Source organism: Pelecanus crispus, chromosome 11, assembly GCF_030463565.1.
Source record: "Pelecanus crispus isolate bPelCri1 chromosome 11, bPelCri1.pri, whole genome shotgun sequence".
In the NCBI taxonomy this organism is placed as follows: Eukaryota; Metazoa; Chordata; class Aves; order Pelecaniformes; family Pelecanidae; genus Pelecanus; species Pelecanus crispus.
In genome coordinates this window covers 33,091,666-33,109,490 of record NC_134653.1, presented here as the reverse complement: position 1 = coordinate 33,109,490, position 17,825 = coordinate 33,091,666, and the positions used below count along the sequence as shown (strand labels likewise).

General features: G+C 39.0%; 1 protein-coding gene across 1 annotated transcript in view; it reads right to left on the bottom strand.

The window, feature by feature from the left end:
• Nucleotides 1-17,644, bottom strand: part of DNAH10 (dynein axonemal heavy chain 10) — a 57,593-nt gene extending 39,949 nt beyond the window's left edge. Inside the window, exons 1-20 of the mRNA XM_075718979.1 lie at nt 17,416-17,644; nt 16,970-17,083; nt 15,428-15,567; nt 14,510-14,615; nt 13,319-13,434; nt 12,599-12,824; nt 11,730-11,887; nt 10,773-11,003; nt 9,921-10,111; nt 9,249-9,447; nt 8,303-8,497; nt 7,502-7,672; nt 6,577-6,753; nt 6,096-6,218; nt 5,223-5,392; nt 4,342-4,493; nt 3,778-3,942; nt 2,876-3,083; nt 1,832-1,988; nt 388-864 (exon numbers count right to left, since the gene is read on the bottom strand). Of these exons, the coding sequence (XP_075575094.1) occupies nt 388-864; nt 1,832-1,988; nt 2,876-3,083; nt 3,778-3,942; nt 4,342-4,493; nt 5,223-5,392; nt 6,096-6,218; nt 6,577-6,753; nt 7,502-7,672; nt 8,303-8,497; nt 9,249-9,447; nt 9,921-10,111; nt 10,773-11,003; nt 11,730-11,887; nt 12,599-12,824; nt 13,319-13,434; nt 14,510-14,615; nt 15,428-15,567; nt 16,970-17,083; nt 17,416-17,644 (3,705 nt within the window). The remainder of the gene's footprint in view (nt 1-387; nt 865-1,831; nt 1,989-2,875; nt 3,084-3,777; nt 3,943-4,341; nt 4,494-5,222; nt 5,393-6,095; nt 6,219-6,576; nt 6,754-7,501; nt 7,673-8,302; nt 8,498-9,248; nt 9,448-9,920; nt 10,112-10,772; nt 11,004-11,729; nt 11,888-12,598; nt 12,825-13,318; nt 13,435-14,509; nt 14,616-15,427; nt 15,568-16,969; nt 17,084-17,415) is intronic.
• Nucleotides 17,645-17,825: the final 181 nt, after the last annotated feature.

The window sequence follows — 17,825 nt, the reverse complement described above, 5'->3', positions numbered from 1 at the left end:
AAACACAAAACACAAGTAAATAACATGCAGATTTATTTTCAATTTTAGTCCATGTGATAAATATAACCCCCCCAAAAAATCATCAAAAAGTAAACCCCAGTACAGAAGGGATGTTTTTGCTACAACAAAATAGAAGTTGTAAGCAGCAGTTTAAAGGGAACTTCAGAATTACTAGTATGAACCTTTCACCAGTACAGGAGTGAGAAAGTCCTGGGTTTTCATGTTACTACCCTCTCCTGTTTCCCCGCTACAGAGAGTCAGCTCACATCTTTACATATGACATACCAGAATACACCAGATAGTTTTAACCAATTTGGAGCGTGGTTCAGATCGTCACCTACTATGCAGTGCCAGCTACATCAGACAACAGGAACCGAAAACACCTACCTGAATTTCCTCCTGAAGACTGAAGAGTTCCTCTCTTGCAGACTCATTAAGCAACTTTCCAAGGGAAATCACCCAGCCTCTAGCATTCTCCTGCACTGTGTAGGCTAAAGCAGCCAGCTGAAGCCTGATAAATTGTTCATCTTTAATCAAGGGCTGTTGAGTCACTTCTTGAGCTACCTTCATATAGAACTGCAACTCTTCATCAAAGGTGACACAAGCAGGCTTTTCTGCAGCTAACCTCTCCATGACTACGCCTTTGTCTAATTTCCATAGCAGGTGGTACTTCTTCCATTGGTTCAAATATTTGCTGAGAGAAGCCAAGAGTTTGTGAACATTCTGAGTGATAAGAACAGCTTGTTCAATTATCAGAGGGTTCTGGGAGATGTCACTGTAAAAGCTGAAAGTGATAACTTCATCTTCCTCGACACGCTGAGGAGGGCATTCAATACATGTACCATGCATCCATCGCACAAAATGCTAGAGTTTTCGAGACAGGGTTGAAAAACAGTTACTTTGTAGAGAGTCATTTCAGTCAAATCGCTCATCATTATTTAGAAGACTATGTAGGAGGTGGTGTGAATGTCAATTGTTTTTCTGACAGCAAGAAAAGAGATTACATTTTCCCATAAACTTGAGAGAAGAGTTAATTTCATCCTAACAATACCTTTCCATGCGTTACTCAGTCTGCTTTTAAAAGCTACACTGAGCAATAATACAGCATGACACAGAGAAATAGGTGTTAGATCAAACAGGCTGGATGCAGCAGTGGAGCAGAACACCACATCTGAGCATAGGAAACACACCTAATCTAAACTTATTCATTTCAGGTGACACGTGGAATCATTTCTCCATCAGCACAGGGCAGGAACGCTGCCACAGTATTTGGCTTCTTTTCTGGAAAGCAGTTCAATGTGAACAAACTTACGCAAGAAAATACCACTACATCTTTGCCAGCAAGCCAGATATTTCATCTGCTGCAAACCTGCAGCAGATGCCCTTCTCCCAGCATTTTCTGAACTGTTGTTCTGCTGCTTTTGAGGAGAACCATAATATAGAGAAGGCTACTCACATTCCTTATTCCACCAGCTTATTCATACATCAGAAAGCAACATCTGCAGTGCAATCTGAAAAGTATTTCCTTCTGATGTATGCCAATTTATAGAACCAAATCATGTCCTTACACTGGCAAAACTGCTGAAAAGTAACAAACAATTTTGCCTGAGTAAAAATTGCATGAAGCTTTAGGGCAATTTTTTTTCCCTTTGTCATCTGTTTGTAAAATTAGGACAGTCTGTAAAATTAGAAGAAGGTACTGGATATTTTGATTTCAAAATAAAGCAGTATGAATCTTCCCTTTGACATTTATGCTTGCCCAAACATAAAGCAAGATTAACTTCATTATAATCACAAGCAAACTCTGACAAGTAAATCTATCAAAAATCACCTTGGTGACCTCAATGCAGTCTCGGATACATTGTGCAGTCATTTTGTCAATCTCACTGGCATTAGGTTGCAAGATTATCTCGGGAACAGATAAAATAGCTTCTGCTTGGAACAGTGGCACATTTGCAAGAACTGCTGCATTAAAAGCCTGCAAATTCCTGGGAAAGGAAAAAAATCATGTCAAAGATTGTAATAATCAGGTGCTGCCCCCCATGGAAATGCCCAACAGAGACTGCAATTATCAGGTATGTGCTTAGATATGTAAGCAGATCTGTCTGAAGTCAGTTACCACCAATTTCAGCCAGAAACACTGACGTGTATCGGAGCAAAATTGTCCCACTAATACTGATTCAGTGCAAAAGCTTGACTAGCTAAAAGAAGCTATTGGCAGGAATGAATGGGGATAGCCTGGTGCAAAAAGACCCTGAGACTATAGTCAACTCCATTGCAAGAGTCCAGCCGAGAAAGCACAATGAAGTCAGCTGAGCAGGGACAAGATTACAAAGACATGGATCATGAGAAGAAGAGATGGCTGGGAAGCTTTTATAACCCTGCAGTGCTCTATTGTAATATTATCTTGCTTATAATATAGATCTTTATAATATCTTGTTACAGGAACCTTCTTGGCCCCAGCTGCTGCAGAACAGGTAAAGTACAATACAACAAACCTTTGTTCTTGTAACGGTGTCCCCTGCATTACAGGGATGCATCCAGCACCCAGACACCAAGTTCTCAAAACTGTATTCTTTAGTAAAACAAAACCTTGATTTTAAAAATAAACCAGGGATATGCAACTACACATACTGCAGAAAACGTATCTTATTTCTCTCTTCTGCTTACAACATGACAATATCCATTTTCTCAGAATTTTGGTTTCTCCTGTAGCTTGTTTTCAGTTCTCCATTCTTCGCAGGAAAAAAAGTACAAATACAAACCTGTCTCAAACTGCAAATCACTGAGGTGTTCAAACAGAGTATCAGTATACATACTGATCAACAGATCCAGAAAAACCCAAAGATAAAAGACTGAAAATCCATTGACTTACTTCACAATTAACTGTGTCAACACCTGATAAATCCTATTTTCCCAGTATGCATAATAGGAAGTTAATTTTGGAGATTTGCCACTGTTCGTATTGGCAACTCGTCCTTCCACTTTTATTAGCAATTGTGGAATGGTAGTATACTTTCTAACCATGTGTGCCACATCTTTTGCTCTTTCGCACTTAACATACTCAAAAAATTCTTTCGCCTCTGCAAAAGATACAAAAAAATATCATTATTAACTGCAAAAGACCTAACAGACTTGCACACTGGAATAATTAGCTGGGCTTTATTTGTGAACATGAAATTGATCTTGTATACTGATAAAAAATATCTTCACTTATTAATGTTTAATTTATTAATACTTCAGCTCCCTGATTTTATATGGAATCAATTATTTAATAGCAGCCATTAGATGTGAAAGTAACCTTTTTAAGACTTACAAAGTGTTGAAAAAAATTTGGTCTATCACCCACTCACTCAAGTGACAGGGAGACCTGGGAGACAATCACCTCGCTGCAATCTCCATCTGAGGAAACCAGTTCAGTTCAGATGGCCCAGAAGGGAGCTGACACTCCTTGCAGATTGCAGCTCTAAGGCTACACTACTGCATACAAGAAGGATAAGGAAATCAAGGGAAAGCTAGGGGGAAAGTGATCAAAAGCAAGGTAGACACAAGTCAAATGATCTATTTGTATACTCATCTCTATGTTTCTCCCATTGACACTGTCAGCTTTAGGGTACTGAAGCTCTGCTTGTGCTTCCTCTGTTACACCATGAAATACTACTGTCACTGGTTTTGGTAACAATTAAAGGGGTCGATCATAGCAACTAAAAATGCAAAGTAGCAGACAGAGCAAAATAAAACATCACAGAGCTTGGAAAAGAAAACATAAAGACTTACTAGGAAGTTCATCACCATTTTTTGAAAGCGGAAACTTAAAGAGATTCGTTGATTCTATGAGCATTAGTTTGTTGCTTATGTCTTCAGAATTAGTATGAATCTGATGGACAAGTGATTCAAACTTCCTGATGGCTTGTGTACATCGCACAATAAAGTCACCAACACCTTGAAATAAATCACAACCATTTGGGTTTTTTCTTTTAACAAATATTTCACCCATGCATCAAAATTGCAACAACCAGATGTGTTTTATCTCTGAGAATGAACTGATGCTCTGCAGAAAGATAGATGATTTCCCACCTAATCCTTCATCTAGCTTACAGCTGTTCTCTAAGGGTCTCTATCCATTTCCACTTAGTGTTTTAAATATAATAAAAACATAAGAAATACCCTCCTGGATCAGAGTCTGTCTAACCTACTATTCTGACTCTGACTGTGGCAATAGGATGTACCATTTAGGGATACATTGCTGTCACATGACATAAAAAAACGATTGCAGAAATTAAGAGATTTTTTAACTGAAAATCAGTATCTAAGGCCATTTTAAAACAGTATCTCCATTACCTAAGGAGTTCCAGTTGAGTCTTCTGTGCCCTGATTTGAATACTCTCCAGAGTTCTTGAATATGGTCATCAAGAATTTTGGCTTCTACTTCATCCAGTGTTCCCATTAACTTGTGATAGTGATCCAGCATGTTTTTCAATCTATTTCTATACCTAAGGAGTGTAAGAAACACAACAACAACAAAACATAAAATCATGATTTTCTGGAAATATAGCTCTGAACTCAGATCAAAGAGCAGATCACTTCCATCACGCTGTTTAGATTTCCATATAATGCAGAATTTGCAGAAATTATCACTGAATATGTATTGATTATAAATGCAATTCATTTCTTATTGAAAACAAAAGAAAAATTTCATATGGTTCCAATAGCAGCTAGACAAACCTCTCCTGCCGCAACTCAGAAAAACTTTTTAAGACAGCCTCAGTTTGAAGCACGTAAGTGAACTCAACAGGTGAACTTTAAAATCCAGTTAGGGGTCTTATCAGCATACCTGTGTGCTAAATGCCTGCGATAATGTGGGCAAAAGTGACTTATCCAAAGCTGCACAAGAAAGCGGCAGTGAATTTAAATATGAGCTGAAATCTAAATGGCACTGACAATTCATTGCAAAACAAATTACTTTCTTTGTTTTTTCTCAGATTTGACGAGATGTTAATTTGTATGACATAGTCCTACAGGGTGAAGGATGCAGACAGTGCCAGAGAAAAGCTTATTAGTGCAACACGGCCATTAGTAATTTTACCCTTAAAAAAAAAAGTCAGTAAGAGCTCTCATATTTCCAAAATTTGATGACTCAGGGCCCATTCTGGTTTGGAGTGAAATCACTTGAAACACTGCCATAAGTCAGTATGTGATCAGATATTCTGTTACAGTCTTACCTAAGATATTTGTCTTCCTGTAACGCCACATATCTTGCTATTTCTGGGACTGGAAACCCTAGTTGTTCCATGTACTTTGTTTCAATGATAATCTCTTGCAGCATGGGAGAAAAATTCACTACAAAGCAGACACTTTTCTTTGTGGTGACAGGCTCCTCTGTTACAGAGCTCTACAACACAAGAAAGAACAGCAGAAAGGAGAGGAACACCAGACTCTTACAATGCAAGGAAAAGGTCAGCTTTTGGAGACATTTGATAAGGCAGTAGGTAAAAGTCAGAATGGCTGACATTCAGAGCTTGTGGAAATGCCTTTAAAATTCGTTACCAACCTCAGCATTCTAGTTTCAGAAATCATACACAGCCACTTCTTCAGTGAAAGCTGATTATAAGAAACAAACCAAATCACATCTGTTTACATACGGCTGCAACCAGTTACAATAGAAATCCCAGTGGAAGTTCACAGTCAGACAAAAGTTTAGTTAAAACAGGATTCCACATGATCTCTGTTGGGAACCTACCTCTACCTAACTTCAGTCCCAAGTTTTGTTGTAACATCCCAAAGATGTTGCACCAAAACACAAAAATTAACAGGAATTAGAGCACAAAAGAACAGATAGAGAAACAACATTCATCCATTTGCCAGGTCATTCAGCAACTATGTCTTATAAAGGACCACAAACAATTCTGAGCTCAGAACTTTTGAAATCTTCCTTTCAAAAACTGTGTTTAAAATATTATTCTTAGAAAAATCTCACTGACCATTAGATAGGTTTCAGTTCTTCCCCACAGAGAAGTCTGGTATACTATCTTCCTGTATCTCACCTGCTCAGAATTCCCTGGATTAACATGCGTTGCAGCCCCACCAGTGATGACAGTCAGCAGAGTATTTTTCAGTAGCAGTGGGAGTATCTGTTCTGTCCCACCTCTCCACTGACTGTATTTTTGATCTTCATACTCTTTCATACTCTTGGCCACTTGAAGATATATTTGTTTTACCTAGAAAGGAAGATTCTGTATAACTCATTTTAAAGACCATGAGAAATGTTCAACTAACCTGTCTTAATATGGTGTCTTAATAAGGTTTCTAATTTTTATTAAATAAGAGGGCAAGTAATGCCTTGTAATCAATACAGGTGATGGAGAATTCAGGCTCTTGACTTCTGTCATTGATTCTGTCACTCTCTCTGTGGGAAACAGTGGGAAGGTCCCAATCAGCTTTTCATGGCTAATATGGCTTGTTGTGTGCAGAGACATTCTTGGAACTTTACCTCACATAAGAGCATTTTCACATCTTTAGAAGAAGGGTATGAAGAAAGTATTCCTCCTTCATTAAATATTAAAAGAACTAACATACTTCCTTTCCACGTTCACTAGCAAGCAACTCCTCTACTTCTTGAAATCGAATAATAGTGTGTTTGATCCGATAGAAAAGGGATCGGGACCAGTATATTGCTCCAGCCACTGGAGGATGATTCTTGTACAAAGGCGGGTCCTTGAGGTTCTGAACAAAGATTTGCTTTACATTTTTGACCTAGAAGAGAATAAAATGTTGCAAAGAATAATTTCTCCACTTGCTTGTTCATGGTCAGTATCTAACCTGGTACAGAGCACAAGCTCTGAAGCTAATTCCAGCAGCAGGATAAAAACAGTTCTTTTTTTTTTTTTCATGCATCTCTTGCTTGTATTAATTGCATTACAGAGAATGTCTTCCTTTCTATATCCTGCGGAACTGCTATTGTGGCAGTGTTTTCTGTAAGATTACATTTTATCATTAAACTCAATGTTCTTTGAAATATCAAGAAAAATGCTATGACACGAAAAGCTTTCCAACATACAGACTTCAACGTGTCACAAATTATTTCTGCCTTCATGGTTGATCTCTGACACCTCTTGGTCATACTGTGAACTTGTTGTCCATCCAAAGAAAGCTGTAGGGTATGAAAGGTGTATTTTCTCAGGAAGGACTACTGTTGAACTGCTGTTCACAAGGTAAAGGAATAGCCACAAGCCTCACTGCATTCAGAGTACATGCAAACACCTTTCGGTTCCCCTACAGTGCCACACACACACAGATAGGCACATCCATTTCAGCAAATTAACCATACTATTTCTCCAATAGGCTCCAAAAAAGTGAGGGCAGTTATGTTTATTTTGTAAAACTTGTCAGTCTTTCAGATAGTAAATGACACTATACAGGTATTTAGACATATACACAGATTTATGATTTTCACTAGGTAAAGAGCTTCATGTACTACATAAGAAATCCTTAAATTAAATACCTCTTTACAGTACTGGTCCAAAATATCACTGAACTTCATCATCATCTGCTTATTAATGCTTTCACGAGAGCGGATGTGTTTGAAGTTTAACAGCATGTCAAATGCAGCTTCCGCTGATCGAAGGGCCTTAAAAGATTCATCAATAAAGTTTTTGGTCTCTTCTTCAATAACCTAAACAAAGAAAGAAGGCCAAGAAATCCTATCACTTAGAGATTCATCTTGCAAAACCAAGAAGGGAAGGCAAAATGAAAATACATTTTTATATTAGTGGTCAAGCATATTTTTACTATTCTTTGTCTTATAAATTACTAACAAACTAATGGCTTTCCGGTATGCTGCAGGAAATGAATGTTAATTAATGTGTCTGCTGGGCAGGTATATAAATCACAAAAAACACTGTAACAATTTGTACTTCGTGGGTATTCTTAGCTGAGGGGTGAAGGACTGAATGAATCCAGAAAAGGAAGTTTTACTTCTTTGTGCAACATGATTGAGACACATCAGCAGATGAGAACAGGGAGGTCATTTGTAGCCTCTGTTCATGCTGTAGCGATTCTGCCAGTGAACAAAAAGTGTGCTTCACCATTTTCAAGATAAAGTGAAATTATAAACAAAACCAACTGGGAAACAGAATACTGACTTAAAAAATTGGTCAAATTCCTCACATTTTCACTTACATATTTATTCATATATTCTTTTCTTTTGCAAACTTACATTTTCTTTAAATGAAAATTATATTGATATTCTAGAAGGAATTTGTATATAGGAAGTAAGGGGGGGATCACAGTATGTGGTACTTACTGAAACTTCTTCTTTAAATTCCTCCATAATTAACTTCCAGTCATGTGCACTTTTGATGCTAAAAGGGTCAAAAGTCAGTTCTTCCACAGGACTAGTTAGTCCATTTACTCTTCTCAGCAGATCATCAACACGCTTTGGATCCCCTGTGACAGCTTTCAGTTCAGGACCAAATATATTGTAAAACTCTTCTGTGATCTGTTAATTCAGAAGAACATACCAGAACACTTTATTTTTAATTTTTTTTCTGCCATTTAACACATCTTTCTGATATTATTTCCTTTAAAAAATAAAAACAGCTCAGAGAATGATCAATTCATGCTGTGATTTACATTTCATATATTTCTATACAGGACACTAAGTAGCTTTATGGGGAAAAAAAAAAAAAAAAGCAAAACACTCTACAGGCCAAACACTTCAGTTGTTAAAACAGATAATACTCAGTTATTACTCCTTTCTACTCCACTTTTCACATATGCAGTTTTTACATACACAGTCTATAGCATCTGACCATTGATGGACCATTAATGTTGCTAGTTACCCTGACTCAAATTAGCCTAAACATAGCATCTCTCCATTCATATGTTATCCTGCAATTGATACACTGATTCATATATGGTCAAATTTTACGTTATAGTATACTTAAATGGTTATTTTATCTAAAATTATATCATTAAGCTAGCAACCCATGAAAATTGCGAATCTGTGAAACAGTTGTTACAAGTCTGCATGTTCATAACAGCAATGTACACAGTAATATCTTTCCTCAATCAGTACCTTGAGAAGGGTTATTTCATCTCTAGTGTTAAGTGCAGCTTTGTTGGAATCAAAGGCACTGTTCACAAAACTAAAGGCTGTTAACATTTCAACAACTACAATACAAAAGAATCTCCTCTACAGAATAAGACACTGATCACACAATCCCTTTATTTATTGTCTATATTACTACCTGCAAAATATCATATAGATCTTGACAGACTGAAGTCATATAATCTGTTTTTTCAAATAAACGCTTTCGGTCAAATTCCCAGTGTTGCTCTCTTCCTGATGTTTCAATTTGGGCACGAACAGCAAAGTAACATTTCTTCCATTGTTCAAGAGTGCTTTTGGCTTCTGCTATTTTCTTTTTTGCAGCAGCTCTATCTTCTCTATTAATCAAATCAAAACAGTTAAGATACTATAGATGGAAAGACTATAGATAGAAAATATCTCAACTGGATTAACATACCCTGATTTAGCAGCTTCTAATTATACAAGATCTAGTCAAAACTTATAAATGTGAGGTCTTAAGTTTCAATGTGACTAATTTTGAAAGGAGATGTTATTTCAGGACGGATTTTGATGATATTTATGCCACTTTTTTACCACTACAATTAGATCGGGTTTATTGATTTATGTCCTTTTTGAGACAAAAGAGGACACACACCTATTTCTTCAGGGCTCATTCAGTAATTTACAAAAATTACAAAATAAATTTACTTTTATTTGGCCTTCTAATACAACTTCAGATAGTGAAAAACGCTGAAACCTATTTGATGAAAGTGTTATCTACTCCACTTTGTGTAAAACAGGCAAAGCTTTTAATAAATACAGCCTGGTGAAACAGGTATCCAGTACTTACTTAAACAATGTGTGTAAATCCACAACTTTGTACACTCTTGTTGAAATTTCCCATGCAATTCGTTCCATGAGGGGTACCATCCGTTCATCCTTGTTGTAATGCCGTGAGATAACCCACACCATTCTCAGGGCATTCATCAGCAATGGAATTGTATCCAAGACAACATTAAACCCAGTGCCATACGTTAAATTCTATTAAATGTGTTACAAATATGATGAATAAGATGTCAGGAAAATATACAGATACATACATATTCAATAAACCAATATTTATTCTATAGATACCTGAAGTTAAGAAAGTCTGTGACATTATTAAATAAATAACCCAGTCAAGGAAATACCCTGGTGCCTAAGTAACACACATGGTTAAGGATGTGCAAATCTGCATCAACTGCTCCAAATGCTTTTTAGGTCCTGTCTCATTAATATTCTCTTTTCCGTAAAAGATGTCCCAAGACTGGTTTTGGCTCAACTCTTTATTTGGATGTTTGGAAGATCTTCAATAAAACTTAAAAATTGAGACATCAGCTGTAATCAGTGATAGAAGCTACCTCAAAAATGGAGTAGAGAAATCTTTGTTTTCTCCAATTCAGCTATGCTACCAAATTCTCTGAAGGCTGTGATTTACTAACCAAGTTGTTCATAGCTCTGGGCTTCTGCTTTCAAATATTAGAACAACTGTAACTCAAACAAAATAAGCAAGCTTTTTTTTTAATTAAATATAAAAAAGCTAGAGTATATCTTCATTGATGATAAAAAGTAAAAAATAAACAAGAGGTGATTATACCAACAGAGAAACCAAACTCGGGTAACTACAGTTAAAACTTTGCCAAGTTTTCTTACGGATACATACCTTCAAATGGCGTTCAAGAGTTGAAAGAAACTTAAAATTATCTAGAGCTTCCACATGACGTTTTCTGAGGTCACTTAAGACTACCTGTAAATCTCCAATATGCTCAGATTCAGCTTCCTGTAATATTTCCAAGACTCTTTGCACATCTGGAAGCTTTGTCTGTTCAGTAAGAGCATTTAAAGTATCATTTCTTTCACGCCAGAAGTCAACTTCTGCAAGTGGACCATTACCCTACAAGTAATGTGGAATAAAATAAAAATTCTAAACTACCATTATGCAAGAGTGAAAACCTATAACCAGGACTACATTTGTTCCTTCTTTTGAATAGGCTGTATGCTGAGAAAAACCTGCTATGATTCAACCATGCAAAAAACCCAGACAGAAGATCCTTGAAATCAAAAGTTTTATACACACCGAAGTGAACTGCTCATGGGGAGTATATCCCTCAGTTGGAGGTAGAGAGTCCACACTTGCAAAAGCTTATGCACAAGTAACTTTGTAGACATGAAATCCCTCAGTACGTTTAATAGCATTAGTCATATGTGTAAGTGTTTGCAGAATCAGAACCTTACAATTAGGATTTTTTTTGTTTGAGATGACTTTTTTCAAGCAAAAAATATAGTAATCTATTTAAAAAAAAATAATCACTGCAGCTTTTAATATTTCATGGCTCTTTAGAAGAGTACAGATAACAAAAGTGCCTTAGTTTTCCACAGTTATCCTGTGTGGGTAGGATCTGCAGTGAGTTACTTTATATTCTATTTATATTCTAATTCCCAGAGTCACACAGTTCCTCACTACTTTTGTTCTACTTTACATGAATTAGTAAATGGCTTTCCAACAATCAAACACAAAGATGGATTAAAAATGAGCACAAACCATTCAAAGAGATTCTTGTGGGGAAATGAAGTAATGTCTCCGGGAATAAAAGAAGCTTGATGTTATAGGCCACATTACCTGTGGAACTTTTTTCAGTTGTTCCTCTAGACCTGTGGATATTAATTTCTGCCAGGTCATTGCACAGCTTTCCAGAGCTTCAACCACTTCTGGAACTGTGGCAAGAACAGGCACTTCTCCATCTAGATTTATAGTTGGCATCTCCAATTTAATATCTCCTACTGGAATAAGAGGCACATAGAATTAACTGTCTTGTTCCATCAGCATTGGTAAAGTCACATCACTGAAATGGCTTATGCCTTCCATCTTGTTAGCTACTTGAGGATAAGTAACATACCACCTGCTCTGCCTATTTGAGAATATGGCAAAATATATCCAGCTGCTTGACAGCTAGCACAGTGCAAACAAAGAGATATTCCTAGAAAGCAATTAAAAGCTTTCAGCTTTCAAGCCTTAACCCAATCTCTAACTATTAAGAATTAGGATTAGGGCTTTGCTGAAGAAGACTATCAAACTGCCTACTGTAGACCACTACGCTCTCCTTAATGGCACCACAGTAGCCCCTGTCAGAGAAGGGATGCTAAACAACATGTGAAAGTCTCATTTGGTCTACCACTTTCTATACCCTGCTATGGCCCTGAGTCCCCTGAACACTGGTGAGCAATGAGGCATGTTTACCCTCTCTCCTGTTCTTATTCCAGACTGTTTGAAAGACTATCACTGATTTGATCCATTTTTCCATACTGCCTACTCTGCTTCAGGGCAGTAAAAATACTACTGTTACCAGCAAAGAGAGACTTTAATCAGGTCAGGAGCTTCCCCAGAAACTGTATGTATTTGTTATTCTATATAAAGCCACTCCTAGGTGAACCTCTTTCTACTGGCTTGTACTCTAAACACCACAGTGCTGGCATAGGCAGGACACTTGCCTCCAGTTTGTTGTACAGTCTGCTGAGTAACACTTAAGAATTTTTGCCTGTTCATTTGAATCTCATTCCTCATCTGGATATTACAGTATTCCACAGGCTGATCTTTCTTTTCTGCAAGCTCAGTCTCGGGTAAATTCCTTTTTTCAGAATCTGTGTTTTCACTGTCTGGATGACAGGAAGCTTCCTCAGCCTGCTGTTGACTATAGGAGACAGCTGGTGAAAACACCTATAATTCAAACAGGTACCATAGATTAGGTGGTTCATATTAAAAAAGAAAACAATAAAAGTCAGCTTACTAGCAATTCACTTCAGCATTGAATATGTTGTTCTAAAATTTAATTTCTTAAAGAAGAGCATCTCCTTCCATTTCACCTCTTTAGCATCGTTCTCTCTGCCTCAAGTTCTCCAGGGGAATAGCTCCAGCATGCTTTTACAAAAGTCTATCAGCACAAAAATAAAGGTATCTGGTGTCACACTCTTAAATGTTTCTCATATAGGGTCAGGCAATTAAATAATGCCCATCTCCATATCTTTAAAAAAATTTGGGAAACAAAATATCAAATAAGGATTAACAAAACCTTCATTTTGGCATATGAAGGTCAGTCATTAAATATTAGTATTTCTTATGCATAGTCCATATGGTCAGCAGAATACGAAACAGGCAAATCATTCATAGAACACTCAAGACTCCATGTGTAACAAAAGCTGTAACACATTTACCTGTGAGATGGCATTCTTTAGCATCAAAAGACTATCATCAGTCAGTACACCAAACTTTATCACTTTAGGAAGAACCTCATTAGCTTCAGTCAGGTCATTAGGTTCAGTAACTCTTTCTAAATGGTATACAAACAATTAACATAAATCTAATTATTTGATACAGAAAGCATAAAGTCCTTTCCATAATAAGTTAAAACTCCAATAAAACAAACTGTGTTTGTAATAAACTAGGTTTGATGCAAGTCACCTTCAAAACTAGTGCTGCTTTTAATAGTGCAGATGCTTTTTCAGAAAGGGCAGAAAAATACTTAAGTGTCATCACCTGACTAAGTCTTTACAATCCAGCCTTATAGTTATGAAATGGTTTTCTGCTCAAACAAAACAGTGGCCTTGATTTGAACTCCTATTCTACAGACAGACCAGGAAAATCTTGCACAGAACTGCCATAAAATGACCAAATACTTTTTTTTTTCCTCAACTGTCCCATTTCTAGAAAAACTGAAACTAATAGGCACATACAAAACACTTTGTAGTTTCAAACCACACACATAAATGTTTACGCTGGGGGCAGTCTCTGGCACTAAATTAGAGTTAACATACTGTTGATAGTTCCTGCATTAGGTGTGGAAATACCTCTTTGTGTTAGTGTAGAAGCTGTTTCCTATGAGGCTAGAGCTAGATACTGAGGTCTGATTGTGACGAGAACCAGAGCTACTCCAGATGCTGGAATAACTATTTGTCATTGGTTTTATGATAAAAGTATGAACTATCAGAATGAAACATGCTGTGTTTCAGAATGTTGCATATCAGAATTTGAGTCAGGTCAGGAAGTCTGATACCCCAGCTGTGCTTAACACCACCTTATGGTCTAACTTTCACATACAGCTCCTTATCCTCAAAATACTTTATAGAGTTCTTGCAGCTGTAGTAACTAAATCTTCTTAGTTCCTCTGAGTGCAGCATGAAAGCTTCATCCTTGCTGGCAAAATGCAGAAGATATGTAACTTCCGATAAATTTCATATGAAAAGCATTCCTGATTCCCAGTTCTGCTCTGAGAGTATTCATACCCAGTTAATTAAGCTGGATATGCACTATCCTGAATCCCAGTCACTATCACCGTTTTTCAGTGTTAAGTACTGTTCAATGCAAAGACCGAAAACACTGGGCCTGCAGTTATTCAGGGCACATACCTTTGGCATCTCTCAGAAAATATACAGTAAAATCTGACACAAATTCTTCAGGAATTTCATCAAGCGCCACATAGAAACACACTTTGTCAACTTTCTGTTTTTGTAGCTGAAATGGAAAATAGAAAGGAAGTATGACTATTACTGTTTGCTGCCACGTGTCTCAAGAGCATGAAAATGTTTGCCTGCTGTGAACAAGAGCACAGAATCATTAATTTAACTCCATTATCTTCACATTGCTGTCTAAGTAAATTACTAACATAAATGAAATGTTAAAAAAATCACTCAGCTAACAGTAAAAATCATCAGCTTTGGAAACAATGTTGATTTCCAGACCAACAGGACTAAAAGCATTAGTGCTTGAAACACAAGAAACCAGAAAGCACTTGAATGCTCGCCCCCCATGCCTCCCTGAGAATGTGCAAGCACCTACTCCCCTTCCGCCTGCATCTTAGTCATAAACCAAGTTTAGTTAGAAACCCCAGACTGCATCCTGACCATCTAATTAGGTAAAAGACTTGAGGTACAGAAGCCTTTGTTCACTGTTCCTTACATGCTCCTCCCATGGTATCTTTATCTAGCAATTATTCTAACTGCAACTTTCCTTTTACAAGCAACTCTGGGAATAGCTAATGTGGTACCTGAGTAACTCACTGCTGCATTTCTTCACCAAAAATCATAGTGTTTTGCCACGCAAATTACCTTTGCAATGTCTTGTCAATGTCAGAGGCTGTGGCAGACACCACAGGCCATTGGTTTTGAATGGAAATTCCTGTCCTTGTAAAATGTTCTGTTCTGCTCTGAGTACTTGCTCTGCACTATACCTCCTTCATTCGCCTACCGGTTTCACTGAAACATTTGCATCAGAAAGCCAGCATCTTCGTCTCCACCAAAGAGCAGAGTGAAATACAACAGACTCACCTGCGGTGTGTGTTCCACACTGTCAGTTGTTTGCTCCAGTTTACTCAATTCAGACCCACTAGAGAGAGCTGATAAGTGACCGGACACGCTTTCATTGTCTGTAGATTGCAGAGGGGATGCATTGCTTTTCCGAGTCATCCCTAAGAAAGAATAGCACCAGAGAGCTCCATTAAAGAACAGGTATTCCATGCATATAAGATGGATCCTTCCAATTTTCTTCTCAAACTAAATGACAGAGAGTTTTCTTCCATCTTCAGTATCACCTTTCAACAACCAGCCATTAAAACTTGGTGTCAATCCTACATTTTCCTACAGGACAGCACTATTGCTGAAGAACTGAATCTGAATATGCAAGTGACTACACTGCATTCCACAGGTAACTGGGCTTTATTTAGAATATCCTCACCAGCATTTTCCAACACAATTGATCTTTTGTGACAAAATAAGTAGATTTAACGTGTTACAAGATGAAAACACTTTGTAAAAGGAAATGCAAATAATTTAGGGTTTCATTGTGCCAGATCCGTGATGTGGAAAACGCTTATAGTTATGCCATGCCCAAGAAGCGATGGTGAAGACACTGTAACACAGGAACAACTGCATGAATTCCAGGGCTAGTCAAGAATTTCAAACTTCATTTTATCCCGGCTTTCAGAAGGTGCACCATGTCTTCTTCCCGTTTCAGCACAGGCGTCTGGACACTTAAAAGACATGGAAAAGGCATAGTTGCATCCTCAACTGGATCCTTTCTGTGCTCGTATTATTATCAAGCAATAAATAATTCTCCCTGTCTTACTGCTTTTGAGCATTAACCTGCAGCATTGCAGCTGCCTCCGTTCAGAGGTGCAAAGTGGGAAGTTTAATTGTATCATTCCTTTAGTCTACTTACACCCACAACAGGCTTCAGCACTTACCTTTCATGGTCCTATCTTTTTTGCACAGTGTGAACAAAATTCTTTTACAGCTATAAAATACCAGGCCATGACTCTTTGCTTCTGCAAGTAACTGTTTCAGAAGTTTGTGGGAGTTACACAAATACTGACAGCAGAGAAGAGAATCTCTGAGCCATAGAAAAGCATTACTCTCTTCTGACACCCTTGCTATCGCTTTTCCTTTATTTTTTCCCATTTTTTGTGAAGGGCTTCTTTGCAATACTGTGGTTAAAAGTACTGGACCAATCTTAAGTCTTTACAGGATCACCACTTTTATCCCCAATAAACTATATCAGAATAAAGAGGAGAGTTTGCAACTCTTAAGACAAGGGGAATTAATTCATTCCTACTAAAGGGAACATATTCATTCTATTTATTTTAATAAAACTAATCTAAAAATCTGAAATTATAAAGCCAGTAAAAGATGTCACAGGCAAAGACTGGATGGAAGATCTGTGTTTGTGGGTTGACCCGCTTTCCTGGTAAAAGAAGCTGTCGATGTTACAGATATTGCTAGATCTGCTTAAGAGAGCCATGTTAGCTAGTCACATTTAGCCCCCATAGCAGCGTGGCCTGCAACAACTACCCTTTGGTCGCTCAAACCACCTACTTCCTTCCAATGCCACAGAGGAAGCTGTTTCAGCCAACTGCTCAGGAAATAGGTTATCTGGGCCTGGGCCTTCCTCCTGCTGCTCATCTGCAAACTCCTCCGCGTCACCTGCGTCTGCAGACACACAAAATGGGAGGAAAGCGTGACGTAACCACTCTGCAGTGGGGATGGCACAAATCCCACCAAGGCACAACCAAAGAGGAGAAAGATCTGGAAATGGGTGGGATAGAAGGGGTTCAGGAGGACTGGACGCAGCCCGAGGGATGGAGAGGCAGGGGAAGGGGTAATGGCAGGGGTAATGGGGCTAGGGACTCGGCAGATGGGACAAAGAGCGGCCTGAGGGAGGGGGATACAGGGAGCTGGGGAGAGAAGGACAGAGCGAAGGGGCTCGGGGTCAGGCAGCGCCCAGGGCAGGGCTCAGCAGGCCGGGGCAGCGGGGGCCTCACCCGCTGCCCCCTCGCCGCACCGCTGGGCCCGCAGCAGCAGCAGCGCCGGGCCCGCCTCGCTCACGTCCTCCCTGGCCCCGGTGCCACGGTCGAAAAAGAGCAGCACGGCCCGCGCCTCCTCGCCGTCGCCGCGGCTCAGCAGCTCCTCGAAAGGCGCCGGATCGGTCAGCCCCAGGACGGCGAGCAGGCGGTCCCGCAGCCACTGCAGCCGCACATCGTGCAGGCTCATGGCGGCAACCCCCGGGGCCCGGCAACCCCCGGGGCCCAGCCCGACGCCTCCCGGTGGCCACGGCAACGGGGCCAGGGAGGAGCGACGGCCGCGGCCCGCCCGCCGCCCGCCTCAGGAGGCGGCTGCCCGCCCAACGCCCGCCCCGCGCCGCCGCCTGCCCGCCGCCCGCCTCAGGAGGCGG